At 50.5% G+C, this 18,979-nt stretch overlaps 8 protein-coding genes across 8 annotated transcripts; 5 read left to right on the top strand and 3 right to left on the bottom strand.

Moving 5' to 3' along the window:
• Window positions 1-93: 93 nt before the first annotated feature.
• On the bottom strand, window positions 94-4,376 carry KVR01_009708 (uncharacterized protein). The gene is made up of 3 exons (XM_044789596.1): window positions 3,930-4,376; window positions 337-3,874; window positions 94-276 (listed from the first exon to the last, which is right to left on the bottom strand). The coding sequence occupies exons 1-3, from the start codon at window positions 4,136-4,138 to the stop codon at window positions 232-234; spliced, it is 3,792 nt and encodes a 1,263-aa protein (XP_044640956.1). The 5' UTR covers window positions 4,139-4,376; the 3' UTR covers window positions 94-231.
• A 469-nt stretch (window positions 4,377-4,845) lies between these two features.
• Window positions 4,846-5,377, top strand: KVR01_009905 (uncharacterized protein; the record flags this gene model as incomplete). Its single annotated transcript, XM_044784894.1, has 2 exons — window positions 4,846-5,172; window positions 5,237-5,377. The coding sequence occupies 2 exons, from the start codon at window positions 4,846-4,848 to the stop codon at window positions 5,375-5,377; spliced, it is 468 nt and encodes a 155-aa protein (XP_044641153.1).
• Window positions 5,378-5,625: 248 nt separating this feature from the next.
• KVR01_009945 (uncharacterized protein) lies at window positions 5,626-6,146 on the bottom strand (the record flags this gene model as incomplete). The annotated part of the gene is made up of 4 exons (XM_044789445.1): window positions 5,626-5,765; window positions 5,825-5,887; window positions 5,992-6,007; window positions 6,081-6,146. The coding sequence occupies 4 exons, from the start codon at window positions 6,144-6,146 to the stop codon at window positions 5,626-5,628; spliced, it is 285 nt and encodes a 94-aa protein (XP_044641193.1).
• A 395-nt stretch (window positions 6,147-6,541) lies between these two features.
• Window positions 6,542-7,036, top strand: KVR01_010114 (cytochrome c oxidase subunit VIb; the record flags this gene model as incomplete). The annotated part of the gene is made up of 3 exons (XM_044787863.1): window positions 6,542-6,587; window positions 6,772-6,948; window positions 7,005-7,036. 3 exons carry the CDS (start codon window positions 6,542-6,544, stop codon window positions 7,034-7,036), a joined length of 255 nt encoding a protein of 84 aa, XP_044641362.1.
• An 877-nt stretch (window positions 7,037-7,913) lies between these two features.
• On the bottom strand, window positions 7,914-8,813 carry KVR01_009852 (uncharacterized protein; the record flags this gene model as incomplete). Its single annotated transcript, XM_044785597.1, has 1 exon — window positions 7,914-8,813. The coding sequence occupies one exon, from the start codon at window positions 8,811-8,813 to the stop codon at window positions 7,914-7,916; it is 900 nt and encodes a 299-aa protein (XP_044641100.1).
• A 594-nt stretch (window positions 8,814-9,407) lies between these two features.
• KVR01_009698 (uncharacterized protein) lies at window positions 9,408-10,344 on the top strand (the record flags this gene model as incomplete). The annotated part of the gene is made up of 5 exons (XM_044784038.1): window positions 9,408-9,446; window positions 9,659-9,696; window positions 9,761-9,873; window positions 9,970-10,231; window positions 10,299-10,344. 5 exons carry the CDS (start codon window positions 9,408-9,410, stop codon window positions 10,342-10,344), a joined length of 498 nt encoding a protein of 165 aa, XP_044640946.1.
• A 1,898-nt stretch (window positions 10,345-12,242) lies between these two features.
• On the top strand, window positions 12,243-13,681 carry KVR01_010063 (uncharacterized protein; the record flags this gene model as incomplete). Its single annotated transcript, XM_044793541.1, has 5 exons — window positions 12,243-12,277; window positions 12,442-12,550; window positions 12,661-12,744; window positions 12,807-12,911; window positions 12,971-13,681. The coding sequence occupies 5 exons, from the start codon at window positions 12,243-12,245 to the stop codon at window positions 13,679-13,681; spliced, it is 1,044 nt and encodes a 347-aa protein (XP_044641311.1).
• Window positions 13,682-14,693: 1,012 nt separating this feature from the next.
• KVR01_010128 (uncharacterized protein) lies at window positions 14,694-15,749 on the top strand (the record flags this gene model as incomplete). The annotated part of the gene is made up of 2 exons (XM_044784665.1): window positions 14,694-14,773; window positions 14,873-15,749. The coding sequence occupies 2 exons, from the start codon at window positions 14,694-14,696 to the stop codon at window positions 15,558-15,560; spliced, it is 768 nt and encodes a 255-aa protein (XP_044641376.1). The 3' UTR covers window positions 15,561-15,749.
• Between the last annotated feature and the right edge of the window lie 3,230 nt (window positions 15,750-18,979).

Here is an 18,979-nt window from a genome sequence, read left to right on the forward strand (position 1 = left end):
CTGTAATAATCCATCGATATGAGCGAATCTATTAATGCATGTCCTGGGAGCGTTTCCAGGCCACTGGCTCGCCCCAGTCCAGTATGCTTGGTTGGGGGACTTCAGGACAGCCACTGCAGGGTTCACTCGGCGAGAAGCTAATGTCTCTTCGATTTTGATCTAGGCTATTCTACTCTTGATGCCTAACAATGGCCACACTTATGAAAGAGGCGGTCTCGTCGCTCTAAAATTTCAAGGAGTGGCCTTGCTCATACTGACCAGCCTCTTGATTCCGACCTGCAACGAAGTAAGCACAATGACCTGGTTATCCTGGGATTTGCGTGTGTGTTGCCTTACCATCCAATTACCACACTCCTCCGTCTTGTTCTCGTGGATGTTCACCTGGATTTGATGAGCCTCGGTGTAGTTCTTGGATTCGAGTGCGTTGGCCAGCTGCGAGAGCTGCGCAATCGTGTCTGGCTTGACCAGCTCCTCATTGTTAAGATGGTCGAACAGCAGGTTCAGCCGCTTCTGCGTGTCCTTCACTTGAGGGGCAAAGTTTTGTGGCGCCTTGGATGCAACCCTTTGCATGTCGCGGCTCAGGATATCGACCATGGCTTGAGCGCTGGCGGGGATGTGCGATCGGTCTCCGGCCGGGTGCCTGGCCTTAGGGGGAGCAGCAGCTGGTGATGGCGCGGACCTTGGCGGCGGCGGCGTCGCACTTGACTGAGCAGTTGGCGGAGGGCCGAATGATGATGGCGGCGGCGCCACGGGCGGCTGGTTTGTTGGTGTGGCAGCCGGGGCATATGGTGACGGCACAGTCTGGCCTGGCCCGGCCGGAGGCGCCGCATAGGGGTTTGCTGGCGGCGGCCGGCTGGCGGCGGCAGGCGGAGGCATCGTCGCAGCTGGTGGCTGAGAGAACTGCTGTGCAGCTGGTGCGGGAGCGTATCTACTTGACTGCGGTGGCCCAGCTGGGGGCGCACCATACGGAGACGCTGTCCGGGGCGCGGCTGCGCCTGGTGGAGGTGCATACGCGTTCGAGGCCGTGGGCGGAGGTCGCGCCTGAGGTGGTCCCGTCAGGGGTGAGGTAACTCGAGGCGGCCCAGCCTGGCCCGCCTTTGGTGGTGGCGGAGGAGGAGTCGGCGTGGCGCGAGGTGGAGCTCCATAAGGGCTCTGAGGCGGTGGTGGCACCGCAGCAGGACCCTGCTGGCCAGGGAATGGCGAGTTGATTGGAGCCGTTCGGGGCGTGGACTTCCGGGTCGGCACTTTCGTTACCATCGGCACATCGTTCCAGTCGCCCACGTCCTTCGCCCGGAGAAGAGGCGGGTTGGAGCTTGGGGTTCCAGCTCTCGGAGGGCCAGCCATTGGTGGAGGCGCAATCGGCGGCTGCCCAAATGCGCCGTAGCTTTGCTGAGGTTGGCCAAACGTCGCGGATGGAGACGGGGCATACGGATTGGCCGCAGGAGTCACTCCGGGTGGTGCGTAAGGGTTCGCAGCGGGCATCGTCGTAGGCGGAGCGTACGGGTTCGCAGATGGTGTCTGGACCGGTGCCGGAGGGGCGTACGGGTTTGCAGCTGGAGTCTGGACCGGTGCAGGGGGCGCATACGGGTTCGTACCAACCGGGGCAGCTGGTTGAGGCGGCTGGTAGCCGACAGGTTGTGCCCGAGAAGGTTGTGCCCGAGATGCTGTCCGTGATGCTGTCGCTGGCTGGCGAACAGTTGGCTGAGCAGTGCTCTTCTGAGTTGCCAGCCTGACGCGGTTCCTGGCGACCTCCGCCGCAGCGTAGCTTGAAGGCAAGAGATCGAGGTACTTCTGAGCAACAGGCAAGAGGCCGTGGGCCGCAACGATGTCTGCGTACTCGACGTACTTGTCGTACAACGCCGATAGCTTCCAGTCCGAGGACTGACCAATCTCGGAGTCCTGGAACTTGGTCACATGCCTGAAAATTGTGACTTTCTCGATGAACTGTTGGAGAGACCTGGCATGCACCGAGAACGTTGAGTCTTCACTAGGCTCCTTCATCTCGGCCTGTTCAGTCTCCGCGAGCTCCTCGATCCAGATGGACACGACCTTCTCGAGTTTCGAGCCTACCAGGTAGCAGAAAGAGGCATCCTTGCGTGAGCCCGACTCAAGAATACGATCGCCGAGCGCCTCGCAGAGGTCGGGGAACTCGTTCGGCTGCGCAAAAGTGCACAGCGTGGCCATGGTCTCCTTCCAGTTGGACAGATCCGCGTTGTAAACAACGTCCCAGAGGTTTCCGGCAATCACCGAGCTCAAGAGGCGGAGGTAGCTGGGGCTACCCTTCTTGTTGGAAAGGTAAGCTGCCTGCACTTTGTCAACGAGCTCCTTTCCACCACAGTTAGCGATTATGAAAGCATCTGCAATGCGATCCTCCTTGAGGCAGATGTCTGCAGCTTTGGCAAAGTTGCCGAGCATCAGAGCTTTGGTAACCTGGTCCTCCAGGGCAGTATTGCCTTCGCTGAGAAGATGGAACGGATCCTCTGTCTTTGCGCCTTTGTTGGCGGCCAAGCCCGACAAGAAGTCATCGCCGTCAGCGCCATCGAAAATGCTTGTCATTCGCTTGTGCGAGCCTTTCTTAACTCCATTCTCTTTGGGTGTTTCTGGCCCCTCGTCCTCCGGCGTCTCCTCCTCGTCGCCGCCGTTGGTCACCTCCTCGTCCTTCGAAAACCCGAGGTGGCTAATGACCTGCTGCCGAGGGTCCTCTGCAACGAGTGTGTCCATGACAAGCCAGTCGGCCTTCTCATCATCAGTCTTAGCCTGCTCCAAGTGTGACTGACAGATTTGCTTGAGGTCTCCGCTCTGGACCGCAGTCTCAAACTTCTCGGCCTGGGCGGAAACGTCGGAGTCAACGGAAAACTGGGAGATGGAGATCTTTGATGAGCGAGGATGCCCACTCGCAACGGTGTTCTTCCTGAAAACGACAACTTTTCCGCCGAAACCAAAGGAGGCGCCGACTGGTCTTTGCATCCAGACTGGGGCCTTGGGAAGAGAGAACGACGACCCTTGAGGCTGTGTTTGCGCACTGGTGAAGAAGTCCTCGCCGTCGAGATTATTTTGTGCGGCAGCCTGCGCGGTCGACGCATTGGTATTCTGCAGCGTTTGAATGGCGATTTTGCCGTCGAAGGAGGCCGTAGCCGACAGCGAGGGATTATGAGGGTTGAATCGGGTCAAGAAGGTCCAGTTGGTTACTTCCGGAAACTCGCCGTACCGCTCGCCGGTCTGAGGGTTCCATATGACAGTTCGGTTGTCCTTGCCAGAGGAAATCAACAGATCACTGTCCTGCTCACACCACGACAGGGACAGCACTCCCTGCTCGTGTCCCTGCAACGTCCGTTCAGGCGCGTTGGAGTTCCTCAGATCCCAAAGGAGAATGACGGGCGCACTGTCATCAGGGGTCGCCGTCAGGAGCTTCGTGGAGTTCTGCGGATCCCATGCGATAGCGCTCACTCGCTTGCGGTTGTTGTTAAGTGTCAGGGACGCCTTCTTGGTCTTCAGGTCCCAGACGGTGACGAAGCCTCCAGAGCCGCCTGTTGCCAGGATATGTGAGACCTTCCTGTTCCACGCAACACACTCGATATCGTCCGACCGGGCCGCAGCATTGCCCAGACGGAGCGGGTTTTCTATGTCGTTGACGTCGTGGATCCATAGCTCGCCCTTGTCGCCGGCGGTAGCTAGGATTTGAGGCTTCAGAGGATTGAATTGGAGGGACTTGATCGCGCCACTGTGCTTCGAGGTATGTGCTATTTCGGCGTCCGACGCTCCAGATATCAGCTTCTCGGCATCCCACAGATGCAATGAACCATTCTCAAGCCCGCCAGCGATGATGCCTCGAGGGTGCGTCTCGTCTGGTGGTCCCCAGGCCAGGTCATGAAACCTGGTAGCGTCATGTCAGCTGCTGCGGGCGAATGCACTTTGAGGGCAAGGCGTACTTTGAATCCGCGGCGATGCTAGCGATGGGCTGCAGCTCGAGTCCCTGCGCCTGGTCATCCAGGTTCAGGTCCCACAGCTCCAGCTTGACCTCGTCGGAGAAGCTATCGTCGACGGCACCAGCACGGGTGCCAGTGACAAGAAGCGGTTTGGCCGGGCCGGAGGACCAGGCCAACGCTGCCGTGCGAGGAATCTCTCGTAGTCGTACCATGTTGGCAGGAATGGACAATTCGAAGGAGGATCGGAGGCCAGGAGGCGCTACACTCGAGGAACCGCGGCCTCTTTACAGAGGCGCAATGTGAATTCTGATAATCTTTCAGCCAGAGCACTGGGCGGGCATTAGATGATGGGGTGAAGTAGTCGACGGTATGCCAATGGAAGGTGCAGAAGAGAGTCTGCTTAAGATCTATTGTGGTAGCATCGGAATGCGTCTTTGGGCGAGGTTGTTGTATCGGCTGTAATAAAGGCCACTCTAACACTGATACCAATCGTTAGGCCAGATCGCGCTGGGCCGGCGCACTCACAGGGGGCCTGCCAGGTTGAGAGTAGTATTGATTGGCCCACTCGGAACTGCCTGCCCCTCTAAACATTCCCGTGGCTTACATAGCTGTCGTACCAGTTCTGGTCAAGACAATGTACCTGACAAGGTGGGCTAGCACTCTCGGTACGGCATTTGCAGTCTCTTCGTGACAAGCTCTCTGTTCACGCCCTCTATTTTCCCACCGGCACCATAGCCTCGACTGAACCCATATTTTGCAGCGTCTGCATTCAACTCCCTCCTGTGTTGCCTTGGGAGAAAACTCTCCCACGAGGCCTGAGCGCTGGGAAGAATACGAGGGTCAGAAAGCTCGTGGATTATCCGGCCTTGCGCGGGGATCTTGGACGAACGTGCAACCGTCCCGCAACAACTTTCACAATATGACGGATTCGGCGCGCTGGAAGGCCACGGTCCATGTCAGCGGCCTCGCGACAGTCGCGACGGTTGCGACACTACACGATGCATTCTTACCCTTTGGCGACATCGCAGACGTCACCCTTCCAAAGAACGAAAACCCAAACTCGAGGGATTCGGAGCCACATCGCGGATTCGCCTACGTCGAATTCGAAAATGCGGACGACGCGAAAGAGGCAATAGACAACATGGACCAGTCCGAGTTCTTTGGGCGGGTCATCAAAGTTACGGCAGCCAAAATACCCAAGAGTGCTGACGAGGGACTGGGGAGTAAAAAGGCAGTCTGGGAGCAGGTATGCCGTCCCTCTCGGCGCCTTGATTCAACAGATGCGAGACTAACCATCACTATTTAAACAGGAGAGCTGGCTCGCAAAACACGCAGTCAGCGATGAGGATAGACTGGCCGCAGAACAAGTCCAAGGCAGTGCAGATACGAGAGTCGAGGACCCAATGCAAGGGCTTGAGGGCTTGGACGTCGCGGGTCCCCGCCCGGCCTAGGCGGACGGCGGAAGGCATCAAGATACCCAAATGTACAATAATTGCACTGCGAAGGCGTTCAGGAACATTTCAGGAACATAGGGAACAGGCCTCAACATGGACTTTGCATCAAAATGATATTGCTGTTTCAGAGCTGGGATACCGGGGCTTGCTGGTGATGCTGGTCACCTCTCTATGTCTCGCCAATATACAGTCTGCCCGGCCCCTCATGCTTTGCCTCGGCCAGTTTTCCAAATCGCAACGGCGCTCTAGTGGGACTCTTTGGAGTGCTCCTGGGCAGCGTTGTCGGCGGCTCGGTTCTGGCGCTTGAGACGGATGGTCTTGTCGACGAACAGGTGACGTGTGATCGAGTAGCCGGCAGCGAGGACAGCGAAGCCAACGACAACACCTGGACACATGTAAGCCTATGCAATGCTCCCCGGAGGGCTACCAGGGTCTATGACGAACCGAGGGGGATCAACTCAGCGGGGATCTTGCGGAGTCGTCGAAGGCGTTGCGAGACAGTGTGAGCTGCGAAAGATTGATTGTCAGCCTTTGTCCTCGGCTGCGAGGCCGCTGTGCTGCGTATCGTCGACGCGGGGCGACAGCCTCGTAGCGGCCGAGTCATCACGTACCAGCCTGTTCCTCATTCTGTCATCGCATTAGCTGATCGGGCCTCTGATGTCACGCCACAAGTACGGCGGAAGAGGAGTAAGGAACTCACGGGCACCGGGCGCATCATGCGGCGGGTGGGCTGGAAGGCGGAGCGCATAGCTCTTGTGGCGTACATGGCGATTGATCTGGGGGGCTGAGTGGAGATTGGTCTGGATGGGTATGGTTCGCAGGATGGAAATGCTGGAGCTTCGTGAATCGGTCTGTCGGTTCGGTCAAAGGGCCAGTTTTGATGCTTGTTGGATTTCGTCAGAAGCCGGCTTGCTTCTCCCCCGGGTTGGAGCTCCACCCGGCCAGTCAAATCACTCAATTTGCAAGCCTGCGCATCGGCCTTGCTTAGGTAACTCGCCCAAAACGACCCGAGCCGGCCAACATCCCAATCATCATCGACAGAGTTCCGGTCAACCGCGCAGCTCCATCACTTGCTCACCAAGAACCTCCAACCCATCCTCCGACAGCCATTGAGCCCCGAAAACCCTTTCCCACCCAGTCGCTGACCCCACGAACGCCAAAATGTCTGACAGCGATCGCGAGACGAAGCCCTTCAAGTTCGTCACTGGTATGTCCGACCCCCTCTCCCACCAGGCTTCAATCGTATGATTTTCTCCCGCAAGGCTAACAGTGGACACCAGCTGGTATGATATATCCTCTAAACCCCACGAACGCGCGCTGCGACGATACGACTGGCACATGCCGGCATGGAATGGATGATCGTTTCCTAACATGAGATCCCCTCCGTACAGGTGTCGACGCCCGGTTCCCCAACATGAACCAGACCAAGCACTGCTGGCAGAACTATGTCGACTACCACAAGTGCATCCTCGCCAAGGGTGAGGACTTTGCTCCTTGCCGTCAGTTCTGGCTGGCCTACCGATCCCTTTGCCCCAGCGGTTGGTACCAGCGATGGGATGAGCAGAGAGGTATGAGAAGTCCAGCAACAGTGATTGCCAGGTGCACATGCTGACAACTTTTCAAGAGGCCGGAAACTTCCCTGCGCGCTTGGAGTAAGGGAGGTGGACATATGGGGAAACGCACAATACGATAGACAAAGGCACTCCCTCGAAATGGCGGCGGCGGCGGCTGTTCTACTAGACGATGTTCATAGGGCCGAAATCGCATACATTCCGACTCTACTACGCCTTCTCTTGTTTGTGACTTTAACCTCAGAGCACTGAGAGCATTGAGAGGCATTGAGAGGCACAATGAACAGAACTCCACTTGGACAAGTGTCCAGAGTTTCGATATCGGATACTGTCTCTCTCCCTTGTGAGTCGGTACACGACGAATGAAGATTCTTTGCGGTCAATGCGATGCCATGCCGACTGTGTTCCCCGGATGGTGTTGTGTTCCGTGACTGGGCAAGATTGAGTGTGATGTACAACACTTTGAGGATTGATATTACTCTTCGTCTCTGACTATTAAGGTGTGCTCATCGGTTATGTCGTGCAGACATTGTCGGCGACTTCAAACCAATACCTCGAGGCTTGTACTTTTACCAGCAGACGTACCTATGAGTTGGCTGGAACTCATACCACGCTGAGCCATCGACTTACGGCAGCAAGCCAGGATCAAGACTGTAACTCAGACAGTCACCACCAGGGAGCTCAGAACAGCCAAACTTTGTCATTTTGGGGAGACAAGCAATCTTGTGCGCTGTCAACGTAATGCACCATGTCGCCATTTTGATAATTAACGGTGGAGTGCTGCGGAGAAGAAAATCCTCGAGGCCTTCCATGAGTGTTGTGAAATTCAAACCACGAACGCCGCTCATCCTCACATTCCAAGGTTGCCAGTGATAATGCGGAACCCCCCAAACGCCAGCTAATTCCCGACCACTACCTTCACAAGGAGACCGCTTCTAGCAGAATTTGCTTGAGGTCAGAAATTACTTTTTCCCAGCCGCGCCACCATCCTCCTCATCAGAACTCATGAACTCGTCATCCTCCTCGAAACCAAAGAATGACCTGGGCTTGGCACTGCCGGTTGCTGTCGCCGGCTGCTTGCCCTTCCCTGTTTCTGATGCTGGCGTCGTCCTCCCGGAGCTCCCCTGTCCTGCGTCTGAGTCTTCGCCATCCGAATCTTCCTCCATCGCCTCGGCCGATGCAGATGAGGATCCTTCCGAAGTCCCGAGGAGGTTGTCCTTGTAGCTTCCCGACTTCATGGCAGCAAGGACAGCATCTCGGGTCCGCTCGCCGGCCTCCTCCTTGTCCTCCACCCATTTGCCATCCAGCCTGCCCTTGTTGCCGTTCTTGATCTCCTCCTCCCTCCGCTCGGCTGCCTCGACGATTGCCGTCCATCGCTCTCTCCTCCTCTCCTTCTCCTTCTGCTCCATCTCCGGTTTGATAGCGAGGAACTCGGCCAGTGCCTTCGCCTCAGTCACCGTACGCAGCCTCCGGCCGTCCAGGTTCCTGCTCGAACCATTTTCGTCACCCCTGTTCTTCTTGCGCTTCGAAGACATGCGCCCTCCAGCGGCACGCAGTTGTGAGCCGAAACCGCCCTTGCCGCCGAGGGTAGGATAGGAGAGGCGGAGCGGAAGGAGGTCATCTTCGGGTGAGGCGAGGGCAGAGATGGCAAGGTGGGCGTGTTGAGGAATGCCGACATTCGCATTTGTGGTCAGGACGAGCGAGCTGAAGGTCTCGTCATCCAGTTCCTGAGGCACACGGCTGGCCAACTCTCCCCACAGGTCATGGGCGGACGTCGAGGGTGGCAGAGGCAGGCACAGGGTCCTTGGCAGGCCGAGACCACTGAAGCTGGTGATGAGCACATTGATATGACCGGAAGCCATGATGCGCCTTGTGTGTGCCGGTGCAACCGACTGTGTGCGCAATCGAAAGACAGTTAGATTGCTTGAAGTCCCGTAAAGCAGAAATTTGTGCGATAAGAATTGGTGTCGGACAAGGAGGAGGATATAAAATCGCTGCCAAGTGGGTGGGTGTTCAACTGGATGATGGCACAGGATGAGCAGAATGCGCAGAGTACGGAGTGCAGGAGGCGCTGAGGTCGCCTGCCCAGTGCCAGCGATAAGACCGATACCATCAATCGGTCGCGCCCGGACCCAGAGGCAAACGGAGCCAAGCCTGATTCAGCCAGCTACAGTAGCTGCCTCAGCAATCCTGGTTGCTCCAGTCCCGACAGTTCCTACGAGAGACAGGCTTGCCGGCGGCCCAGCACCACGGAGTTTTGTAGCGCCGTCCCTCCGCGGGAAAAGTGGGGCATCGCTCGAAAAAAGGGCCGCACAACTGGGGACCTAGCATGCCATAGGCGTCGACCAGAGAAATCATTCCCGCCCCATTGCGACCACGACTGCCCACGACTGCCCACCTCGTCTTGTGTCTCGATCAACCACACCACCCAAGTCGTCGGCAGATTAATCGCAATCATGCTTATTCCCAAGGCCGACCGCAAGCAGATCCACGAGGTAAGACGGCACTCCAATCCTCAACACCAAGGACCGGTTCCGCGACCCGCAATTGCAACGACGAAACGATATCGAATATCTGGTCCACATCGGCCACAGCAACAGTGGCGAAGTGTGCGATGATGTCGAGGACGCTGGAACGCATCGCCGATTGTGCCAAGCCACACACGGCCGCATGCTGAAGGAAACACGACTGACATGTCTCGAAACAGGCCCTCTTCCGTGAGGGAGTCCTCGTGGCTGCGAAAGAGTAAGGATCATCACGCGGAACGTCGACAACCCTGAGATCTGGACTGATCGTTTGCCCCGTATAGCTTCAACCTCGAGCAGCACCCCGAGATCCCGGTCAAGAACCTCTACGTCATCAAGGCCATGCAGTCGCTGAACAGCCGTGGCCTCGTCAAGACCCAGTTCTCCTGGCAATACTGTGGGTGAACCCGATCGAGCAAGCAGTTGATATTCATGGGAGGGCTACAAGGCGAGGTGCAACTATGGAACTGACCACGGTCCTCTTCCGCTCCAGACTACTACACCCTCACCCCCGAGGGTCTCGACTACCTCCGCGAGTGGCTCCACCTGCCCGCCGAGATTGTTCCCGCCACCCACATCAAGCAGCAGCGATCGCACGCCCCTCCCCGTGGCATGCTCGGTGAGGAGGAGCGCCGCCGACCTTTCGGTGGCCGTGGCCGTGGTGGTGACCGTGGTGACCGTGAGGGTGGATACCGACGACGTGACGCTGGTGAGGGCAAGGAGGGTGGCGCCCCCGGCGAGTTCAACCCTCAATTGTGAGAAAATCCCGAGTCCGACGAGACAACGACCCGCAGCGACAATGTGACTAACCTGAATTTCCAGCCGTGGTGGTTTCGGCCGTGGCCGCGGTGCCGCTCCCCCGTCTTAAGTCGACCCAGTATCCCCGGAAAGAGATTTGCATGGACACTCGGCCCCCGGTGTTTCTAAGGACAAGGACAGGAGGGCCGAAAATGAACCAATGCCACGCCGGCCCGCAGACGGGTAGACGTACAGTCTATTTGCTTTTGGAGTTAGGAGGTTAGATCTCCTCGGAAAACATAGCATCAAGGGATTCATCTACCACGACTGGGTTTCGGGTGCGATATGCTGTGACGGATGAATCAAAAAGGTCACGAAGTTCAGAAACACACTTGCCCCTCACATGGAAGTTCTCGTGATTCCAGTTCGGGCCGGCGAACAGAGTGCGCACTGCGGATTCCGACGGTCGACAGGATGCGGACAGGTCACCTTGGGAGGTGGCTGGGTTCACACGCTACAGAGGGGCAGGGGCTCTGCAGCTGTCCTCTCCCCAAGCCGAACAAGTTAATTCTCTCCAGTTTGCCTGCGGACCGTTCGAGAATGAAAAGGCTGCCAACATTGGTCTTGCCCTGCTGCTGATTCTGGGAGCGTAAAACCATTTACTTCCATCATCTCTTCAGTATCGATAAAGTTCGACCGGGCCGGACCGTACCTCGTAACACCGCGGTGACCGACCTCCTCTTCTGGATGGGGAGGAGTGAACAGGGAGTTCACAACTTGTATGAAGTATCAATCAGACCACCAGGCACCAGCCGCGTGACATGAAATACCCCGTGGGGGTCTTGTGCTACTACACTACTGACGGGGCAGAAAGCTGTATCATGTAGTCCGGGGCGGGTTAGGCTTTCAAACAAAACACCGCACCCGCGCAGAATGAGCTGATGGCCTGGCAAGGATGCCAAGATCTACGCTGAGATGTTCCATCCTCAATGTGGGTTCTGGATAAATTCTCGCGACTTCAGTTCCTTGTAACCCGGGCGCTTGTCAAGTAGCCCTTATGATCCCGAAGCCAGAAGCTCCCCATGGGTCCGCAACCCGACTTGAGCAGCACATGGAAGCACCGGGACTACTGTGTAGTCTCTCTCCTGTATCTCACAACATCCTCACGGTACCTGCACTCGTCACCTAAGTATTTGTATAGCAAGCTAGTGGTCGCGTGCTACCTGCATTACGGCTCACCAACTCGGATCTGAGATGCTCTCTAGAGGCTTTATAAGTTACCGGCGATTTCCGACCCTGTCCCAAAAGTCTCACCGGCCCAGGTCGATGGCACACCGGCTGTCATAGCTGGCAGCCTGTTCATCTCAACAACGCGGAACGCCCAACGCCTGAACATCTGGTGAGCGACGCCTGATCATCATGAGGGGGTCTCGAAATGCAGAACTCAATCCAGACCAGGGCTGACCCTGGGCGTGCCTGGGCCATTCCCCTCTCTCGCCCGGCTTACAGCCCTCAGGGTGGGGCGACAGTCCACCTCGAGCTTGGAATGCTGCAGCGTGACGACGATCTGGGCCCCTGTAGCCCCGCAAATTACCGCGATGGATAGTTCGGGCGAGGGGCAGCTGTCAAGTTCACCCCCGCCTTTCTTTTGAGGCGATCGCTCTGGGCAGAGTCTCATCGACACTTTTTTGTGCATCGGAGGAGCCATGATGCTCGGGAATGGGCGGTCAGGCTGGGATCCCTGCGGCCATAGGGCAGGCCGTGGGCAGCTATGGGGAGCTGGGAGGAGCTGGGAGGAGCCGGGAGGAGCTGAGGAGGACCTGGGGGGCTGGATTAAGGATGAGACTCTGGATATTTCTTGATGTTGAGCCCATTAAATCTGTTGACTTTGACTTTCTTCTTTCTTTCATCTCATCCTGCCTCAACCGCTCTTGAGATAATTATATATACCATACCCGGGGTTCTCCTCAAGATATTTTGGGATTGCTCGCACTCGAAACATAACCGTTTCCCAATCTAGCATTCAAGATGGCGAACCTCCCGAAGACCATGAAGGCTTTGCAGTAAGTTCTTGAGTTATCCCGTGTGGCGGTAGGCACAGTGCATAGAAGAGCGTATACGCCCCGGAACTCGGCCGCATGAGCAGATGCCCAGCTACCCAGCTACCTCTCATGGCAAGGTCGTCAGTCCGCGTGCTGTTCAATGTTACTGATCAGCCCGCTTCTAGGTACTCAAAGCCCGAGAATTTCTCTATCGTGGAAGTTCCCCTCCCAGAGCTTCGAGACGACGATGTTCTCGTTAAGGTCAAGGCTTGTGGTGTGTGCGGAACAGACCTGGTGAGAACAAGCCCCCAATACGCCCGGGGATGTTCGTCTGCCGAAGGGGCTGGGAGCACCAGCAGAAATCCAAAGACGCCTCCTGCAGCTCATGAACTAACTCTGAGTAGCACATCCACGAGGGCGAGTTCATCGCCAAGTTCCCTCTCATCCCCGGGCACGAGACGGTGGGGGTTGTTGCCGCCGTGGGCAAGGTAAGTGCCTCACAGACTCCAAGAATAGGGAAGCCGGGCACGTGCTAACGCCAGGCTTGAAGAACGTCAAGAAATTCCAGCTCGGTGACCGCGTAGCGGCGGACAACTCTGAGCTATGTGGCCACTGCTTCTACTGCCAGCGTGGCGAGCCCCTGCTCTGTGAGAACGTAGGACTGAACCACCACAACACCGCCATGTTGCCTTGGCCACTGACATTCGATCCTAGTGGTCTGGACACGGAACCACCCTTCCGGGTGGCTTCGCCGAGTACTGCGCGTACCCTCAACACCAAATTTTCAAGTTCCACAACATGAGCGATGTGGAGGCCACACTTATCGAGCCAGCCTCGTGTGCATGCCACGGCCTCGACAAGATCCGGCCCCGCCTGGGCTCATCTGTTCTCATGTTTGGCGCGGGCCCGACGGGTCTGATGCTTGCGCAGCTTCTGAGGCAGAACGGAGGATGCTCTGTCACCATTGCCGCACCAGGTGGCCTAAAGATGGACTTGGCCAAGAGCCTCGACGCGGCTGATCATTACGTCGAGCTTTCCCGCACCGACCCGTCGGCCCAGTTTGACGCGCTCAAGAAGAACAACCCGTATGGATTCGACGTTGTCGTTGAGGCCACCGGCTCGGTCAAGCTGCTCGAGGATGCGATCAACTACGTTCGTCGCGGTGGTACCCTCGTCGTGTACGGAGTGTACGCGAGCTCGGCCCGTGTCTCCTGGCCCCCTGCCAAGATTTTCGGTGACGAGATCCGAATCCTGGGGTCCTTCAGCGAGACTTTTATGTTCCCCGCCACCATTGAGTATCTCGACTCGGGAAAGATCAAAACCAAGGGTATTGTGAACAAGACGTTCAAGCTCGAGCAGTTCCAGGAGGCTCTCGACTCAATCAAGAACAAGAGCGCTATCAAGGCTGCTATTGTCTTTGATTAGAAATATGCTGTTGTCTCGTAGAGCTAGACGGCGTGGCATGGTGTTTTGAGCAGAGGCGTGGCTGAGCCTATTTGCGGCGTGAGCGACTGTCGAGTGTTTTTTGTGGCACATCGATGAATGATGAAGTATGAGGACACGGGCACATGAAAATGACAGGTTAGGTCGAATTACATACCAGGGAGGCCGAAAGGAGACGGATTGGGAGCATTTGAATTCAGTTAATAAGGGCTGCTTATCTCGTTTGCTGCCAATGCGTTCTACATGGTGTCGTGGCTGCCTGGATGCTCTAATAGCGCAGTCGTGGCCCTCTTGTGACATGACTTGCGAGATTATCTACCGAGCCGAGGACAACAAACCACGAACCGTCCGAGATGCAATTCGGAGAAGTATATAGGAACTCGTCCCAATTCCTTTTGGCAGCTCCAAATGCCCTTTCTCCATCGCATTCGTACCTTCGTAGCATCGCTTTCCTAAAAGGGAAAGTAGCAACAGGTTCGTTTCGGGGCTGGGGTAGCTTCTACCCCCAGCCCCAACATCCCTGCAGGCGCCCGTTGCGTCGTTAATGCTATTCTATCTTCATGAGCAGCCGCCTGCTCCAACAAGCCAAGACCCCGTCAATCCATCCGGACCGAGGCAGCAGGCCTGGCTACGGAGCACATGTCTGTGGGGAGCGTTCCCTGTCCAGCTGCACTGCACCCTCATCACACCCATGTAACCACATGTGATGCACTTTCCCCTTCCTCAGCATAAAATGCAGGCAGGCAGATCTGGGAGAATGAGGTAATGGCTAGCGAGCTGTCGTCTCAAAACCGTGGCCAGCTCACAAGGTCCAGATATAAGACCGAGCTTGTGTCCTCCCTAGAATCGTGACGATCATACACATCTTCCCTATTCAAGCTCGCTAGATTTCTCAGGCTACCACTTAGTACCTATAACCCGCCAACTTTTTCTCCAGACCTACAAGCACTTCCTTATCGCCGAAGTACATTCCGTCCTAAGAAAGCAGCACAAAATGGATTCAATAGTGAACTTGATCCTGAACCGGTCCGTGGTGACGGTTGAGCACATCAAGATTACCAATGCCACACCAGAGTACGTTTTCCCACTCTCAAACACAGCCCTCAAGGAGCTGCCTTTGAACGACCCAAACCAGCTTGTGAATTGCACGGCTGCTGACCATCTCACCGACAGCACCCTCACAATGTCCCTTGTCAACCGTGTAACAGGCACCGGGCCTATGGGCGCAACGATGTCGCCTATGGTCGTCGACATGGTCTTCAACGACCAGCCGTGGGGGAAGCTTCAGCTTCCTGAGGTGAACACGAAGTCGGGCGGCACAGACGTGATCGTGCAGGAGCAGGAGGTCAAAATCACGAACCAGGAGTCGTTCCGGGCGTTCGTCAAGGCGCTGATGCTGGACGAGGAGCTCGTGCTGGTGCTGGACAACGGCGACTGCCACATCACGGCCAAGGTCATGGGCTGGCCGCTCAAGAGCAACGTGACGTACAAGAAGAGGCTGGTAATCAAGGGCATGAAGGGGCCCCGAATCAGCCTCGTCGACACCACGGCCGACAAGAACATCATGAAGGTCTACAACCCTAGCCCGCTTGAGATCGACCATGGCGTTAGCATGTTTGACATTGTCGACGGCGACGGTCAGGTTGTCGCTGAGGAAAAGGGCCAGCTGAATATAGTGAGGGGCGACTTTGACAGCACACTGGGCATCACTTTCCAGCCCGGGAAGAAGGTCTCGCCGGGCCAGAAGCTGAGGCTCTTGGGCAAGGGTACGGAGAAGGACTCGTGGATGAATGACACCTTGAAGTATATCAACTCCGAGTTCGAGGCCAAAGACAGCTTTGCGTCGTTCCTCACGGGCTAGCCATTCCGAGTTGCGGTCGTCGGATCTCAAACACGAGGATCAAACCGCTGCGTTGAGTGACTTGTGTCAGTTGTGTGGGGTTAGGTGAGCGTTTTCTGGACAATCGCAAGATGTCGCTTGCTTCATTGAGTTCATATCAGCAATACTACCTAGGTGTCTATATCCTATCCTATCTATCATCTTCAGAAACTGGACGTCCTACCAAGGTTTGCGTCCTATTTGGAATTGTGTATGTTGCTATAGCCCATGTTCTACATATGTATTGGTAGATATCGCCTCTAAGCCCTTTTATCGACTTTCTCGATACCGATTCAGATCATATCGGGTTTGGTGCTCACTTACTTGGTTATTTGAGAAGCTATCTCGCACAGAATTTATGTCTTGAACATGGCCGGGCCGGGCTACCAGTTGACAGGAAAATGGGGTTTAGCATAGGATGAGCCTACTGTCACTCATCACGACGAGGCTGCTGATGGATGGGCAAAACGGCATTGTATTTGTTCTAGCCGTGTTCCGGACAGCAGGATGCTGTTACTGCTCTGGAATGGCTGGCAGGCTCTCGGTGATGCGTTGAGAAGACCTGTGGACCCGAAGCATAACAGATGCAGGCGAACGGAGTCAAGTACCAGGCAGGATAGGCCCTCTTCTACCGCGTTATAGCAGCTTTAGTCTGTCGACACCTAAAAGATGGGTGGGGGGAAACCCTTCCTAGGTAGCTACGTAGGTAGGCTGAATTGTCTCACGGGTTTGCCCATGGCCTCTCTCCCCTTCAAAGCGTGAACGTAGTATTGCACCTCGGAGTTGGGTGTCCAAGCAGAGGTGGTAACCCCACCCGTCTTGACCAGGGCATCGGGAAATATGTGAGACATCCTCTGTCTTGGAAAAACGAGAGTTGGCCCCCCCCCTGCAAAATGCCCCCTATTCCTTGGCTAAACCAAAACTTTGCTAATAGGGCAAAAAATCCAATATTTTCAATAAAATATTATATCTAATGCCACCTATACCCCAAAAAAGAAAAAAAAAAGGCTAATAATAGCAAGCTATTATCTATTAAATTATAAACTTTAATAATTAAAGTTTTATTTATATTTTAATTTATTCCTATTAAATAAGTAGCTATAAACTAAATTTCAAATTAGCTATATTATAATTTAAAAATATTATTAAAGAATTACTACCACCTATATAATTACCCTAAATATATTATTATTATTACTATTAAATATAATTAAATTAAAATAATAAACTTTAAAGGTTTATTAGTTTATTTTTATAATAAATTTATAAAATTTAATTAATATATAAGTTATATAAGCTAAAAGTTAAAAATCTTTTATTTAATAAGTTAAACCTATATTTTAATAAAATATAATACTTTTTGCCAAATAATTTTAAATTAATATTATTATAAAAATAATAAATAATACTTTTAAAATTTACGCATAAAGTAATAAATAAATATATATACTAGCCTACTAGTATAATAAAGAGTTTTATAACTATTACTTTTAATAAGTATATTAGCCAGGCTATATAATAAAAATATTTATTTTTATTAATAAGTTTAATTTTAATAAATAAAATAGTATAAAAGATAAATTAAATACCTATTAGGTATATTTTATAAGTTAAAAGTTTCTTTAAATAAGGGCTTGCTTTTATATTTTCCTTATAATTATATTTAATAGCTTATTTATTATTATAATATATAAGGGTTATATAATAAAAAGTACTTTTATAATAGTTAATAAAGAACATTTTATTAAAAATAAATTTATATTTAAGCTTAAAATTAATTTTTATAATAAATAATACTTTATAATATTATAATATAAAATAATTAAGGTAATAAATATAAAAGTATAAAATATAAATATTTACTTTTATATTTTTTAATTTTAATTTTATTAAAATATATTTTAGTAACTTAAAGTATTATTTATATTATTAATACTAATATAAGTTATTAAATTATAATTTAAATAGAATTTTATTTAATTTTATTTTTATACCTAAAAGGTTAAATTTAAAGCTAAGGTTATTTAAAATATTTTTATTATATATAAATATTAAAAAATATAAAATAAAGTAAATATAATAATATTAATTAAAAGTTATAAAATTAAAATTAATAAAATTTTAATTAAATATAATTATATAAATAAAAAGTATTATTTATAAGTTAAATAATTAAATTAGCAATTAAAATTAAGGTAAATAAATTAGCTATAAGCAAATTTATTTAATTAATTAATTACCTAATATTAGGTATTTAATCTATTTTATTTGCTTAAAATAACCAACTTTTTTTTCTTTAATTACTTTTTATTACTAATTATATTTTTTTACGCGCCTAATTACTATTTTTTTTATTTAAAAAATTCTTTAAAATTTATTATATAACTTTTTTACCTTATTAAATATAAAAAACCATTTTAATAGGCTTTTAACCTTTTTATTAAATAGCTAACCTAATTATAAGGCCTAATATTAAATAAAGCTAATTAATTAATTAGGCAACCTTTATAGATTTTATAAAATATATATTTTTAATATTTATTTAATAATTTATTAAATAGCTATTTAATAGCCCTTACTATAATAATAAGTTTTTTATTATTATTATTATTAAAAACTAGTAAAGTTCTTTTTTCTTTTAAATATAGCTTAATTAATATTTTAATTAATAAAATAGCCCCTAAATTATATTTATTAAATTAAATATCTTTTTTTTTATAAAGCCTATAAAGGTTAAGCTTTTTATACCTTATAATTTTTATAAATTATTTAAATTAAACTCTTTTAATAAATTTTAAAATATTTTTAAAGTACTTTTATAATAAACTTTTAATATAAAACTATTTTATTCCTTTTATTTATAATAGTAATAATAAAAGAATAATTAATAACTTTTATTTTTATAATAGGCTTTTAGGCGCTATTATTATTACTATTAATAATAATAAAGCTTTATTAAACCTATAAAAAAGCTAATAATAATAATAATAATAATAGCCCTATTAAAGCTACTTGGCTATATTTAATTTTAAATAAATTAATATTAAATAATAAATTAATAATTATATTAATACTATTTTTTTATTTTTACTTTTATTATTTTTTTAAAAGAATAAAACTAATTTTATTATTATTAAACTTTTTTATTAAACTTTATTTAAGTTATTTAATAATTAAAAACTTTTAATAGGTATTTAATTATAATATTATTTATTATAATTATATTAAACTAGTTCTTTAAGTTCCTATTAAATAAATTAATATATATATTATTTTACCTAATAAAATATTATTATTATAAAATTCCCTTTATTTTAATAATAATAATTAGCTTTATAATAATTATTTAAAAATATAATTATATTTTTATTAATTATTTATATTTTTTTATATAAAATTTA

The sequence above is a fragment of the Diaporthe batatas genome (genome assembly GCF_019321695.1).
Source record: "Diaporthe batatas strain CRI 302-4 chromosome Unknown Contig00012, whole genome shotgun sequence".
NCBI classification, from domain to species: domain Eukaryota; kingdom Fungi; phylum Ascomycota; class Sordariomycetes; order Diaporthales; family Diaporthaceae; genus Diaporthe; species Diaporthe batatas.

Coding starts and splice junctions, on each gene's coding strand:
- KVR01_009708 (XM_044789596.1), bottom strand. CDS start 4,138: ATGGTACGACTACGAGAGATTCCTCGCACGGCAGCGTTGGCCTGGTCC. Junction 3,875..3,929: donor AGCATCGCCGCGGATTCAAA/GTACGCCTTGCC, acceptor TGACGCTACCAG/GTTTCATGACCTGGCCTGGG. Junction 277..336: donor AGGAGTGTGGTAATTGGATG/GTAAGGCAACAC, acceptor ACTTCGTTGCAG/GTCGGAATCAAGAGGCTGGT.